General features: G+C 38.4%; 1 protein-coding gene across 1 annotated transcript in view; it reads right to left on the bottom strand.

Moving 5' to 3' along the window:
• Cubn (cubilin) overlaps positions 1-15,783 on the bottom strand; it is a 268,053-nt gene that overhangs the window by 111,664 nt on the left and 140,606 nt on the right. Inside the window, exons 32-33 of the mRNA XM_078023361.1 lie at positions 3,471-3,630; positions 1,837-1,950 (exon numbers count right to left, since the gene is read on the bottom strand). Coding sequence (XP_077879487.1) covers positions 1,837-1,950; positions 3,471-3,630 — 274 coding nt within the window. The remainder of the gene's footprint in view (positions 1-1,836; positions 1,951-3,470; positions 3,631-15,783) is intronic.

Raw genomic sequence — 15,783 nt, 5'->3', positions numbered from 1 at the left:
GTAAGAAAAAAAAAAAAAGGAGGAGATTATTGTTGAACATACTGTAAAAAAAAACATACACAGAGAAATTTCACTTGGGATAACCTCAGCTGAGGGTCTTCCAGCAGGGAAGTAAGAAATCTAGCAGATTTGCCCAGTGGTTGAGTGAGAAAAGACGGGGGAGGGGACAACTTCTCTCCTTAAGGATTTTCTTTTGAAGAGTAACACAATCAACACAATGAATGTTTTTGAAAGTGCCTGTAGAATCTGCAATGCTGGTAGTTGTAAATAACAGGGCTCTTGGATAGGCTCTCCCAGGATCTTTGGGACTGCCTTGCTGGAAACTCCAGTCATTACACACTGTTATCTGTCCTTACCATGTTCCTCCTCTCAGTGTTTTTCTCAGGAGAACAGATTCCAGGAACTCTGAATCTTTACATGTACTTGTCAATGAGACATTATTTTCTCCCTGGCACAACGCATCTGTAGCACACTCAGGTTTATTTTCAGGCCAGAGCTAGTGCCCTGGAGGTTCAGAGTTATTTATTAAGAAAGCTTTGAATTACTTGCAGAACATCAAGTGCCTGGGTACATTTTCCTTTTGTTGTTCTTCCAGGGTCCCTAATCTTCAGAATAGGATCTTTTCCTGTTGTTGTCCTTGAAGCACTGAGATCTTTCATCTAAATGCTTTACAACTCATTAGAAAATAATCCTTAGGCACAAAACTGCTGAGCTCAAGGCAGGGGGCTTCTTTCTCCATGCTCAGTTAGGGCTCTACCCTCTCCAGTCTGCAATTGGCTAAGGATTACGTCACTGCCCACCCCACCCCCACATCTTATGCATATCAACAGAGATGCTGTTAATTTGTTAACTCTTAACACCACTAAGGAAAGTGTCAGATAATATTTAAATCAAACACTCCATTTTGTAAATTATTTTGTACTGGGGGCTGATAAGTTTAATTGACTTGCCTGTTTTCACACAGGTCATTAATTCCTGAACTGAGCAGAGAAGCTATTGACTTTCCCACATTGTGTCTGAAATCATAATTATTATTATTATTTTTTTTTTTTTCTGAAAACATCAAACGAGGGCAGGGCTTACATTCAACAGGATTCATAATGGCCCCATCCCCTTTGTAGTCATTTTGTTGTGTTGCCTGGGGTAGTCTCCTACTTCTCTCTGCCAGTAAAATCAGTAAAATGTGAAGAATAATCCTGAACAACAATTACCAGGTAAAAAAATAAGATTCTAGATTCAAAAAAAAAAAAAAAAAAAGAAAAGAAGCACTTGTTGAGTGTTTCTACCAGGCCCCTGCTGAGATTTTTAAATTACATACATTGCAGGAGAGGCCAGGTTTATATTCAGTTTTCACTTGGATTGAAGATCTATAAGCTTGTGGCATTGCATTCCTGAACCGTGAGGTATTTCTCCAGTCTATGATTCATAGTCATCATTTTTCATAGAGCGACTGTCTTGAGCTTCTACCATACTTGAGGCACACATGTCAAAACTATCAACGATGTTTGCTTATTCTCAGTCTCACATGCCAGTCAATACAACAGAGTTATATAGGGTTTGTTATTTTTTCCCCTCAATGTTGCTAAGGCCTTGAAAGTTTGAAAAAAAAAAAAAAACAAACAACAAAGTTTACATTAAGATGAATCATTAAAGATTACTTCCCTATCAGATGAGGAAATGCTTTTTCTTATATATATCAGGAATTGGGACTTTCAAAAGAAGAGGAGGAAGGCCATCAATTGTTACCACCAAGCAGATAAGAACATTACTCATAGACTGACTTCCCACAGACACGTCTGCCCCGAACACCTTTCCTTTCTCATTTTTGTTACTTACACGGAGGTTGAGCTTGAATGATCCAGCTGCAGTTTTTATTGTTTGGATACTTGGCAGGGAACAATGGAGAGGAAATAGTATCAAAAGAGTCAGTGAGGATTCGGCCTCCACACTCTGGGGAACACAAACACACACATTTGTCATGCACTTTTGATTTCTACTGACTGTACAAAACCGTTATTTGATGAAGGAAAACATAAATGATCTTTTTTTTTTTTCCTTATTTCTGAAATGCATGCCAAGGAAGTTTTCTGCCAAGGAAGCTGCACATAAACCATCAGAAAATGGGAACACACTTAACATTTACAACGCTCTTCTTCAATTACAGGAAGTTGGGAAGAGGCACAGAACAGCTTATTAAAAGGGCTATGGATTGTCTGAGTCATTCAGACAAAACTCTGGCCTGATTCGCTTACTCTGTCCACTCGTAAATTGTAAGTATAGGAATGAGCTATTCATAGATGACTTCTTCTGTTAAGGAAAATATTGGTTGAACAGACTTCCTAAGCATAATAGCATAGTATCTCAAAGTTTTGTGGAAGCTCAGAAGAGGGATAAAGTATTGTTACTGGAGAGCAAAAGAGGAGTCTCCTAGGAGGCAGTGGCTAGTGGAGGGGGAGGACTAAGTGGTCCAGGGAGGAGGCAGTCTGAGCAGAGACATCAAAGAAGTGTTTGCTCGCGGGTGGCGGGGTGTCAAGTGTGATGCAGCAAAAAGAACAGTGCAGGTTGTAGGACCTCTGGCTAACACCTGGAGAGAAGCTTTGGCTTCATTTTCCAGGCTTGTGGAGACAAGACAGAAACTAGAACCTTCCATGGTGTGAATGGAGCAAGGCTTTTGCAAGTAACCTTGGAGGAAGATGGGGCGAGGGACGGGTGACCTTGAGGAGGCTGTTATAGTAGTCCAAATAAGAGCTAGTGGGGACTTTTCAATCTGAAGCAACACTTCAAAGAATAATTAAATGTTAAAAAAAAAAATAAGAAACTTAAAAAAAAATCATTGAGACACATGAATACAGTCTGTCATGTTCCAAAGTCTACAATACATGGCTGGGAGATCTACATTCAGGAACTTTCCCTATCCAGGGCCCTTTAGTATAAAATACAAGCAAGTCTGCTGAAATGGGTGTAATGGATAAACAGACAAAACTTAGTTTAAAATGAAATATCTAAATCATCCACATATAAAGCATCACCAAGGAGGAGTCAATCAACATTCCCTCCAGCTCTGAGTTCCTTCTATGGCTGAAGCTGGAAAAAAGGTTGCTCTGTACAAAGGACCAGATGAAAGGCAATGAGTGAAAAGGTCTTGGGGGAAACACTGAGAATCAGTGACTCTAGAATAAATTCTAATCAGTGGTACCTTTAAATATTAGTCTGAAAACTTTTTGAAATTACACAGTAGTTTTGAAAGAGATGCACATCCCCGGGAAGTCAATATCATACAAGTTAGACAAGGATAAAAATACCAGCAGTTGGAAAAATTATGAGTCCATAGCTTCCTAGTTCTATGTAAATTTTTGCATGTTGAGTAGGAGGCTGTGATTGGTTTCTGAGGACTGGTCTCACTTTTATTCCAGCACCAACAAGCCACTTAACAAATTTCTCCCATGTTTGGGGAACCACAGGGCACTTGCCTTGCCTGAATTTAGCTCGGAAGCCCCTGCTCTGTCTGGAAGGGCCAGACTGAAATCTCACAAAGAGGCTGCTCCCCGAAGAGATGATGGGGTTAGTCGGCTGCTGTCTTCCACACACCCTGGCAAGGCGGCTGCTTGCAGAGCTGACACCATCATACGTCTGTAAAGATAGAATATGGGGGAACTGGTTCAGAATTTCAGGCTTTCATCTGTGAGGCCCTCAGTCCAGGTGCACCTGGGGAGCTAGTGGAAACCCACTCACTTGCTGGAACTAGTGAAACTGGCTTTAGTTTATTGTCTTGTCATATACCTAGGTGCATGAGAATAGTTTTAGTTAATCTTTGTCTCTGTGACTAAAATCAATACCTGACAAGAACAACTTAGAGGAGGAAAAATTTATTTTTGGCTTATGGTTACAGAGGCCTCTGTCCACAGATGGCCAACTGTGGTGCTCTGGGCCCAAGGTGAAACAGCATCATGTATGAAGGGCACAGCAGAGGAAAGTTGCTCACCTCATGGTGGAGTCAGGAAACAGAGAAGGAGGGAGGGATGGGGCCACAAGGCACATGTACCCTTCCAGGGCACAGCCGCGAGTGACCCACCTCCTCCAGCCATACCTCACCTGCCTACAGTTACCACCCAGTCTGTCCATACTGAGCAGGTTACAGCTCTGACAATCCAGGCATTGCACCTCTAAACAGTCCTACACTACACAGGAACTTTCAAGGGTTACTTCATGTGAGCATGTTGGTGCTCATAGCGAGAATCAGTCATTGATCATTTCTAGGGATACCCTGAGAATCTGGCAGGAATTTCTTAACAGTGGCCAGAGCCACTGTTAATTCTCTGGATGTTTTCATAAATGCTGTCCCTTTTACAGCCTTCTTACCTCCCTTCACCTCAGGGTAGGTCATATGCTCAACATGAACTGAAAATGTTTACTGCAAGAATAAATGGAGGAACAAATAGTTGAGAATCGATGATGCGTAACCACTCATTGTCAGAAACCGGACATTTATTGTAACTTTTTGTTCTTCATAGGGTCATGGTTAAGAAGAAAGAGAAATGGCATGCTTCCAATGTGAGCCTGATTGAGAAAATTAACTCATTTTTTTTTTATTCTTTTAATGTCTGGGGCTCTGACTCTGCCCAGTACTATGCTGGAACTTATCTGTCCCTCCATTCCTGCCAATGGAAAAGAGGCTACATCACACAGACCCCAAATCTCGGTATCAATTTATGAAATTAAAGCTTAGACATCTATTTGCTTGGAACTCTGTGTCCAGTATGGACTTTTGAACACTTTTATGTGTAAACCAGGGAGAAATGAGTTACTTGTCTTTGGATGACAATAATAATATCTGCCCTTCATTATGTGCTTACTATATTTCAGGAACTGGATTCAGACCTTCACATATGCTCTTCATTTTATCCTTCCAGCCTTTGCTAAGATCCTGAGTAATGTGGCCAAGTCACACAATTCCTAAATAGGTCACTTTGAGCCATATGGGTAGACTTTAGAGTCCAGAATTGAAATTCTTTCATTTAATTCAATGCAAGATATCAATTGAGCATCATAGATGCAATACTCTGCCAACCACCAGAATGAGACGTAAACTATGAGATTAAAATATGGCTGTTTAACTGAAAACACACTGCCATTCATATTTTATAAGACTATCTAAAAATTAAATTATGTTTTCTTTTTATTTTCTTTTTTTGAGAGAGAGAGAGAAAGAGAGAGAGTTTTTTAATATTTATTTTTTAGTTTTCGGTGGACACAACATCTTTATTTTATTTTTATGTAGTGCTGAGGATTGAACCCAGCGCCCCGCACATGCCAGGCGCACTACCACTTGAGCCACATCCCCAGCCCCAAATTATGTTTTCTTAACCAATTAAAACCACAGTTTCTATTTTTTATTTGTTTTTTTTAGATATACATGTCAGTAGAGTATATTTTGACATATTATACATACATGGAATATAACTTATTCTCATTAGGATCCCATTCTTGCAGTTGTACATGATGTGGAGTTTCATTGGTCGAGTGTTCATATATGAACATGGCAAAGTTATGTCCAACTCATCTACTGTTTTCCTATTCCCATCCCTCCACCCTTCCCTTTATTCCCCTTTGTCTAATCCAGTGAACTTCTATTCTTCCCCTTTGTCTAATCCAGTGAACTTCTATTCTTCCCTCCCCGCACCTCCTTATTGTGTGTTTGTATCCACTTATCAGGGAGAATATTAGGCCTTTGGATTTGGGGGATTGGCTTATTTCACTTAGCATGATAATCTCCAGATCAATCCATTTACCAGCAAATACCATAATTTCATTCTTTTATCACTGAGTAATATTCCATTTGTATATATACGTTTTATTTATCCATTCATTTGTTGAAGGACATATAGGTGTTTTTCATAGCTTAGCTATTGTGAATTGAGCTGCTATATACATTGATGTGGCTGTGTCACTGTAGTATGCTAGTTTAAAGTCTTTTGGGTATATACTGAGAATTGAGATAACTGGGTCAAATGGTGGCTCCATTCCAAGTTTTTTGAGGAATCTCCATACTGCCTGCTTTCCAGAAAGGTTGCACCAATTTGGAGTCCCACCAGCAATGTATGAGTGTACCTTTCCCCTGACATCCTCACCAACATCTATTTTTTTTTGTAATTTTTTTTAATATTTATTTTTTAGAAGTAGTTAGACCCAATACCTTTGTTTATTTATTTTTATGTGGTGCTGATGATTGAGCACAGGGCTTCCCACGTGCTAGATGAGCACTCTACAGCTGAGCCACAATCCCAGCCCCATGTATTTTTGATAATTGCCATTCTGACTGGAGTGAAATCTCAGTGTAGTTTTAATTTGCATTTCTCTGATTGCTAGAGATGTTGTGCATTTTTTTCATGTATTTGTAGACCATTCATATTTCTTCTTCTGTGAAGTGCCTGTTCTGTTCTTTTGCCCATTTATTGATTGGGTTATTTGATTTTTGGTGTTAAATTTTTTGAGTTGTTTGTATATCCTGAATATTAATGTTCTATCTGAGGTACAGGTGGCAAAGATTTTCTCCTGTTATGTAGGATCTCTCTTCATGTTCTTGATTGTTTCCTTTTCAGTGAAGAAGATTTTTAGTTTGATACCATCCCATTTACTGATTCTTGATTTTACTTCTTGCACTTTAGGAGTCTTGTTGAGGAAGTCAGTTCCTAACCTGACATGATGGAGAGTTGGGCCTACTTTATCTTCTAGTAAGTGCAGGGTCTCTGGTCTCATGCCTCGGTCTTTGATCCACTTTCTTCTGAGTTTGGTTCAGGGTGAGAGATGATGGTTCAACTTCATTCTGCTATATATGGATGTCCAGTTTTCCGAGCATCATTTGTTGAAGAAGCTATCTTTTCTCCAATGTGTATTTATGGAACCTTTGTCTAGTATGAGAAAACTGTATTCATGTGGGTTTGTCTCTGTGTCTTCTATTCTGTTCCTTTGGTCTTCATGTCTGTTTTGGTGCCAATACTATGCCACGTTTGTTACTATAGCTCTGTGGTGTAAACTAAGGTCTCGTATTGTGATGCCCCTGCAATACTTTTCTTGCTAAGGTTGCTCTGGCTATTCTGGGCCTCTTATCAAAATACAGTTTCTAATCTAGTTGAACTGCTTTTGTGGACATTTCAAACACCCGAAACAATAGCCAAACAACCTCTTACTACAACTACATTCCTACTTCAACATATTCTTAAATATTATCACCATTGGTTTACTTCATGTCTTTACTATGTTTTTAGTTGATTTTTTTACCTTTCTAAGCTTGTAGCTGTGATGTCTTAGGGTTTTGGTAATGTTCTATTATTACTATCTTGGTTTCATTATCAAAAGATAAAACATACCTTCTTAGAACTTCTGGAGTTATAGAGCTGGGGAACTTAGGAACTGACTTGATCAAGGTACAAAAAAACAAATCACTTCTCTCAAAATGATTTGTTTTTTTGTCAGAACAACATTCCTTACTTAAACTCTGGTGAAATGCTGGATTCTGTGTGTGAAGTTTATAGACGACATCCTCCCTTTAAAACTCACAAAAGTTAGGAAATTTTTTCAAGTCTACAGACTTACAAAGATAAACCTCTTCTAGTCTTTTATTTCTCTCCAAATTCAGAAGTCCAGTGAGTAAGTAAATATTAATTCTTCTTTTTCTTCTTTTTTTTTGGGTGTGTGTGTGTGTGTTGGGGGAGTACTGAGGATTGAACCCAGGGCCTTGTGCATGCAATGCAAGTACTCTACCAACTGAGCTCTATCTCCAGCCCTAATTTTTCTTTTTCTAAGTCCTATTTTTGCACTAAGTAGTTTCAATGCTCTCAAAAGAAAGAAGCAAATAAGGTTTAAAAAGGGGGGGGGAGGGGTGCCTATTAGAAACCTCAGAAACCCACATGAATGAGCATTTTCCTGAGGATCCCTGAAAGGGACACATCTAGGAGAGCTTCCCAGGCCCTCCCCTCTCCCCTCAATTCCCAGAATTATGGGCACTCTGCTGAATTTCATCAGGCTGAGACATTCCTTCACATAGAACGGATCCAAAATGGAAGGTTTTCAAATGCCCTTGAACTGAAATTATATATCAATGCAATGCCAAATGTGTGAGTGTGTTGTGATTTTATAAGCACCATAACAAATACCTTAATCTAATCTGCAAGATAATGTGCTTTTCTTTAATTTAGAAAATGACATAAGTGTGCTAGCTATTAAACTACCATCTTGTCCAATGTAAGCTAAAAAGTTTATCCAAGATCACATAGCTAGTCATTAGCAGTCTTCTCTTACCAAGTTCTATGTTGTAGCACATCACTTCTCTTTAAAATGCTTGTGATGGGTGTTAATTTGTGTGTGTATGTGTGTGTATGATTGTCATTTTATGAAATTCGAAAGCCTCAGACTAGAAATAAGGTAGTTTTTTTAAACTCCATTTTTGAATAAGAATTCTCTTGAGAGTGTTAACTCCTATAATATGAAGTCAACATTCTCACATTTAAGGTTATAATTTGCAAAGTTATAAGAAAAGCATTGGAAAGAATGAAAGAAATATGAGAAACCTCATTCTTATTTATTTTAAATTATAATATCAATATGCACTTCCCTTGCTTCCACTTACTTCCCAAGGCAGTGCTAGTAAATTGTATTACTATTGGGTCCACCTATAACATATTCATAAAACTTATATAATTCTTACTTACATCTACTGTTAAGTTTTCTATAGTCAAAATAACAAAACTTAACTTTATCATATAAAAAAGAGAGTTTAGATTTTTAGTACAGAAACTGGTGCATAATAGACACTAAATATTGGATGTACAGATCAATAAATGACTAACCTATGACAGCTAAGGTCTTTAAGAACAGAGGGCAAGAGTCAAGAAAAAAACCCTGAGTTAAGAGAAGCTGTCCTCTTCTTCATGGGATGGACTATATCAACACACAGTAGGCACAACAGTAGGTAAGAGGCTACTCAGAGGGGGAAAGATGTTAATTGTGACTGCTATATGGGAGGCATTCTGGGCCCAAAGGGGGAAGGGCAGAGGTCTAATCACATGTCATAGCTAACCCTGCCCACTAAGCTCCCAGGTGTCTTTCACCTGCAATGTAAGAGAAGGTGAAGGCAGGAGATTGGCCAAGGGCGTCGGGCTCATCTTGAAGAATGAGTATCCTGAATACGTGACTTATTACAGTGCTATCGGAGCCCTTCACATCCTAAGCTCCAGTCAGAAGTGCAAAAGAAGGCAAAAGCTTATGAATTTTCACACTTGACATTTCAATACCTTGAGGAGATTTGGATAAATGTCAACCATTGCCAGGGTTAACACGTGTCAATCTTGTCATATGTCAAGTGACATGTGGAGGAAAACCATTTGGATGGGAGAACAGCATCCTCTCCTGATGACATTTAAAATTCTGGGGAATCCATGCTCACAGTCCTTAGGAATGGAAATTGGAGAAAATAAAGGAGCCAAGCAATGGGAACTTTTGCCTTCCGATACACATAATGGTAATACAAATATGTATTATTTAAGAACATGTATATTTAAAGTTAGCAGCACAATTCTTTTTAGAGGGAAAAAATAGCTTTTTATTTAGCAAAATTCCTCCCCTAACCTTTGAGAACACGAATAGTATGATGGAGGTGGTGTTTTATGTTGGTTGGGGTGGGAACATGTTGTTCCCCTTTCTATACTTTCTAATCTGTTGCTCTGTAAGATGGGGTTGACATGAGTATATAGCTCAGTTAGTATTTGTGAGAATTAAATGAGTTAAAAAAATATAAAGTACTTAGGAGACTTCCTGGAACATAGTAAGTATGTAGTAGATATTAACTTCTACTATTAAAGTGAGACAGAGAGCTAAATTGCTACATAAGAAATGAGACAGGAAACTATGAAGGCAAAAAAGTCCAAATAGGGGTTGTTCAGTAATGTGGACGAGAAAAGAGCCTGAGTTGGACATAAAATCAATACAAATGACTGAGTAGAAGATTGTGAGCGTTGGAGTAGTAGGCAACTTTTGACATGGCTTCTAGTCATTCCCAACTCCTGGGATTGTGCCCTTGTGTAATCTCCTCTCTTGGAGTGTGAGATGTCTTTTTTTATACCCAATGTCTTATTTTAAATGAATGGAATATAGCAAAATTGACTTGCTTTTAAATGACTTGCTTTAAATTAACAGACTATTCTAACCATCTATTTCCTGGGTTAGCAAACAATGGGGAGGGACTTCTACCCTGCTGGTCTTCTCTCGCTTGTTGGCCCTCTCTCTCTATTGCTTGCTGTATGGAAGCAAGCTGCCGCCTTCTGTATAAAATATTCTATGGAGAGGACTGCATGGTGAGGAGTCAGAGGAAGCCCCTGGCCTGGAGCCCTCAAGAAACTGAATCCTGCCAAGAATCACATGACTGAGCAGGGCGGGACCCAGGTAAGCTAATCTTGGCTTTCTTATCCATGGAAACTATAAATATAGTTGTTCTTTTTACATTATTATTAATTTATTGACTTTTTAAAACATGACTGCTGAATCCATTCTGATGTAATCATACATGCTTGGAATATATCTTATTCTAGTTAGAGTCCCATTCTTACGGATGTATATGGTGGTGGGATTCACTGTGATGTTTTCACATATTTACATGGGAAAATTAGGTCCGATTCATTCCACTCTCTTTCCATTGCCTATGCTCCCTCCCTTCCCTACATTCTCCATTGTCTAATCTACTGCGCTTTTATTCTTCCTCTCACCACCCCCCTCCCTCACTGCAGGTTAGCTTCCACATACCAGAGAAAACATTTGACCTTTGGTTTTATGGGACTGATTTACTTAGCATAACAGTCTCCAGTTCCATCCATTTACTGGCAAATGCCATGATTTTATTTCTCTTTATGCCTGAGTATTGTTCCATTGTGTACATATACACCACGTTTTCTTTATCCATTCATCTGTTGAAGGGCACCTAGGCTGGTTCCGTGGTTTAGCTGTTGTGAATTGAGCTGCTATAAACATTGATGTGGCTGCATCACTGTAGTAAGCTGATTTTTAGTCCTTTGAATATGTACCGAGGAATGGGAGAGCTGGGTCAAATGGTGGATCCATTCCAAGTTTTTTGAGGAATCTCCATAACTGCTTTCCATTGGTTGCACAAATTTGCATTCCCACCAGCAATCCAGAGTGAGCTTTTCTTTTCCCACATCCTTGCCAACATTTGTTATTGCTTGTATTCTCAATAATTCCCATTTTGACTGGAGTGAGCTGGAATCTCAGTTTAGTTTCAATTTGCATTTCTCTAATTGCTAGAGATGTTGAACATTTTTTCATATATTTGTTGACCATTTGTAAATAGAGTGATTCTAAGCCATTATGTTTTGGAGTGATTTGTTGCAAAAATCTAGTAACTAAATAGTGAATGTGAAATGAAGGATTGAGGAAAACATAGACAAAGACTTCCTAAGAACAAGGAATCTTTTTTTTTTTTGAGATACACACATTTTATTTTTATATAAGCCAGTTTGGGTTGAGATTTCTGACACTTGAAATCAAGAGCCCTAATTCAAATACTGCAATGCAAGGAAGAAGAGAAAATGAAAATAATTTAGTTTTGTGAAGGTCTTTAAATTTGAGTCTCAATGAGTCATTGATTCCTGCCAACTAACATTCATGCTCTTGTGCTATCCCCTCTCCTAGAACAGGGAATCTAACATTGCATTTTAGGTTAATTTACTATGCTGCTCTTTGTTGTAGTCATCTTCCAATGCCTGGAATACTTATTTGTTTTTTATTTATTTATTTATTTATTTATTTATTTATAGTTGTAGGTGAACACAACACCTCCATTTTTTAATTTTTATGTGGTGCTGAGGATCGAACCCAGTGCCCCACACATGCAAGGTGAGCACTCCACCACTGAGCTACAACCCAGCCCTGGAATATTTATTTAAAATCTGCTATACAAGGTCCTGGGGAAGTAGCTCTGTGGTAGAGTGCTTGCCTAGCATGTGTGAGGTTCTCAGTTCAATCCCCAGCTCCATACACACAAAAATAAAGTTTTAAAGTTCACTACCCAAAAGGTGTCAGGTGCATGGTATTTTCAAGAAATTAAAAAAAAAAGGGTGGGGTATAAATTATAAGTTTTTCTTCACAACAGGCAGAGAGAAAGGGAACAGTCAGAAGATGCAAGACACAGAGGAACAGAACTTTTAACACTGGCCAGAAATAGAAATCTGGGTGACTAGCAAAACATATGCTATTTCCCATCTGCCCTTTTAAAATACCTGAAAATGCTATTGGAGTTGATGGGGTTTTCCATACTTCTATCTCCTTTTCCTCAACTGTGCCAACCTCTACTGAAGGGACCAAAATGATTCATTGCACTTTTTGACTTGGAATCTCTAGAAGATGAAGGGAGGATGTTTGGGTGGAATGGTGGAGATTGGGCTGTGAATGCAAAGGGAGTGGGGGAGACAGTGTGGTATCTTTGCTTTCCATTCATTGACGTCTCTCCTAGGGTCAGAATGAGGAGTTATTGAGGTAATATGTGCTGCTTGGAATGTGATATACAATCATTAAATGCTACTTCCCCTGAAGAACTTCATTGGGTTTCCTTTTTAGTTTTTGTGTTCCTGACTTACTTCTTTGAAAAGTAAAGCTTTTACAAATCATTCAGGGATTCACAAAATCCATTTATCTATGAGGTTGAGTTTGGGATAACAAAGTATCCAGTCAAGATTAGGAAGATGTCTTAGTCTGCTGAGGTGGCTGTAACAGAATGCCACTGATTTGTTGGATGATTTGTTGGATCATAAGCCACAAATATTAATTGCTCACAGTTTTGGAGGCTGGTAAGTCCAAGATCAAGGAAACAGCAGATTTGGTGTCTGGGCAGGGCCTGTTCCTTCATGGACTGCCCTGGTGATTCCCTGGGGCCTCTTTTATAAGGGCACTAACTTCATTCATGAGGACTCCACCCTCATGACCATCTCCCAAAGGCCCTCACCAGCAGAAGGGCAGTGATTTTAAAAGTCTCTGTGTTCCTCCCCACATTGCTTTCCTACAATACTTACTGTGTTCCAAAACCAAGTTTCATAAATACTCAAAAAGTGGAGCCCAAATGGATGTTGACAACCACGCTCAGCTCAAACACGTGGTTGCACTCCTCTCATTTTGCTCAGCCTGAGCAGATAGGCTACTCACAGAGTCCAGCTGAGCTGAAGCTCTCCACCTGACCAACTGAGATGCAAGTGAAAAGTACACTGATTTTTGAACACTTGGAACACCTGGCTTCAAACACAGCCCTCTTAGAGTCAGGTACCTAGGCTGGAGCCAGAATCTACCAGGGGTATTTTCTTTTGCCAAAACATTTTAGAAACTTCCTGGCATCAATTTCATCAAATTTAAAATTGGGGATAGGTCATTCCTCCTTGTGGCCTCCTAAGGTTATTGTAAAGGTCAAATAAGATAATGTATTGAAAGTTTGGTGGGAAGTGTGATTATGCAAGTAAGCTTTTCTCACTAAAAATTCTCATGTATACATTTTTTTAATTTTAATATTTATTTTTTAAGTGTAGATGGACACAACACAATGCCTTTATTTTTACGTGGTGCTGAGAATTGAACCCGGGTCCCACGCGTGCTAGGTGAGCGCTCTACCGCTGAGCCACAATCCCAGCCCTTCATATATACATTTTTAAACGAAACATGATGATATGCTGTAAAGTTATATAAGTTAACCTCCGTTTCTAGGTGTCTACACTGAAGAAAATTCCTGAATGGTTAAATAAAGATATACCTATAAAAATATTCATCACAAAAAGGCAGCTATAGCAAAACATTGAAAGTAAGTTAAATGTTCATTAGCAACAGAATAGGTAATTGACTCAGGGCATACATATAAAATGGAATACTGTATAGTCACAAAAAAAGGCATTAGATCCAAATATTTTAACAATATCAAAAAATGTTAAAAACACAGAACTCAGTAAAAAGAGGAAATTGAAGGATATATACTGTGAGATGTTATTTACATAAAATTTTAAAAATGTGCCATAATATTTTATAGTGTGTGTGGATATAGACATATAATGAAAACTGTAAAAATCAGTCACGGGAATCATTAACAAAAATTCTCACTAGTGTTTTCTTTAGGATGGGAAACAGAATGGTATCAATGATGGGTACATATGGGACTTAATTGTCTTTAACAGTGGATTTCTTTTGAGGGGTTAAAAATTGAAGCAAATATGAAAAAGTGTTAAGATTTGGGAGGTTTGGGCATGAGGATGTTTTTGTACATTAGAAGTTTCAATAAAGATAGCCTATATAAAGGAAATCATAGGAAATGTAGACCAAGATTCACATGAGAATATTCTTCATAACATTGTTAAAAATAAGAAGACAAAAAAAATAATCTAAATGGTCTGTAATTAAACTAGTGATCAACTATGCCTATATAATTAATGAACCAATTTTTAAAATAAAAATATTCACATAAAATTAAGTGAAAAAGGTAGTATACACAATGTGATGTGTAATATTCTCTAATCTATGCATGCATATATATAAGTGTGCATAATTGTGAATGTGTGTAGATAATAACCAAAAATGGAATAGTTTGTATCTGTATTAGAATATTAAAGTTGGCATTATTTGAGGCACATGTAAAATCTGTAAATAAAATCTACATTAATTTTTTTAATGTTTAGCCATTCAGAGTTTATACTGTCATGACTCATGTAACAGTAGGGCAGCAGGATCTAAGCCACATAGATATTAATACCATTCAATCTGCATCTCCTGCCTGGAGGAATGTCTCAAGTTTAATGGATATGGCTTCTGTTTTAAGATCTCTCAAACATTTGTTAGTTGACTCATTTCTATAACTGGACCCCAGCCCTCTCTCTTAAGCTTCACATTCATATAGCCAACTGCATACCAGATGTCACCTCTTCTATGTCCCACGAACTTTGAAAAGAAGCATCTCAAACTGAATCCATCTCCTCAACCCTGTCACCCTATGTCTCCTTCATCCACATCTCTTGCCTCAGTAAAAGCCCAGAAGCATGTACCCAACCACCAAACCATCTTAGATCTTTCCCTTATCTCTCTGCCCCCAATCCAGGGGATCAGTATGTTCTGTCAATTCTCTCTCTGATTTATCTCTTCGCTGGTCTCTTCTTCTCACCCAGAGCCCCCTCTGAGTATCTTTGTGCCTGAATCTTGCCTAGGTCCCTCTTTCCTGCTTTAAATTTGCACACCCCCCCCCACTTAATTTATTCTCAATTACCAGTGTGCAAAGTGCTCTTTCTAAAATGTAAAATCAAATAACAAAGGGAAGCTCAATAGTCATATACATTTTTAAACTGCACCAGATAAAGATAAGTAACCACTGAGGGCTTTGCTTAAGGACTGAAGAACGTGTGACTGACCCGGATGTGGGACACAGCCCATCAGCCTGCAGTTCCCTCCCTGTCCCCATCAAAACCCTAGCATGATTAGGCTCATGGTCACCTGACAGAAATGTCAGTCATCAATTACAGCCCAAAGCTCATGACTGCAGGGGAAAATGAATTTTAGCTTCCTAGTAACACTTGTATTTTCATTTCCAGAAATAAGAATATAATCCTTCAGATTTGTCAAAGAGTAGGAGTTGTGAAATCTCCTGTATTCTTGTTTTTACTGTTTTATCATACTCAGGGAGGAAACAAACCAATTTTAAAGTATGGGTTAAAATTATTATGAACCAGAGCAAGAACAAACTACTCTGATTCAAGAGCA

The sequence above is a fragment of the Ictidomys tridecemlineatus genome, chromosome 10, assembly GCF_052094955.1.
Source record: "Ictidomys tridecemlineatus isolate mIctTri1 chromosome 10, mIctTri1.hap1, whole genome shotgun sequence".
In the NCBI taxonomy this organism is placed as follows: domain Eukaryota; kingdom Metazoa; phylum Chordata; class Mammalia; order Rodentia; family Sciuridae; genus Ictidomys; species Ictidomys tridecemlineatus.
This window is presented reverse-complemented; position numbering and strand designations above follow the sequence as displayed.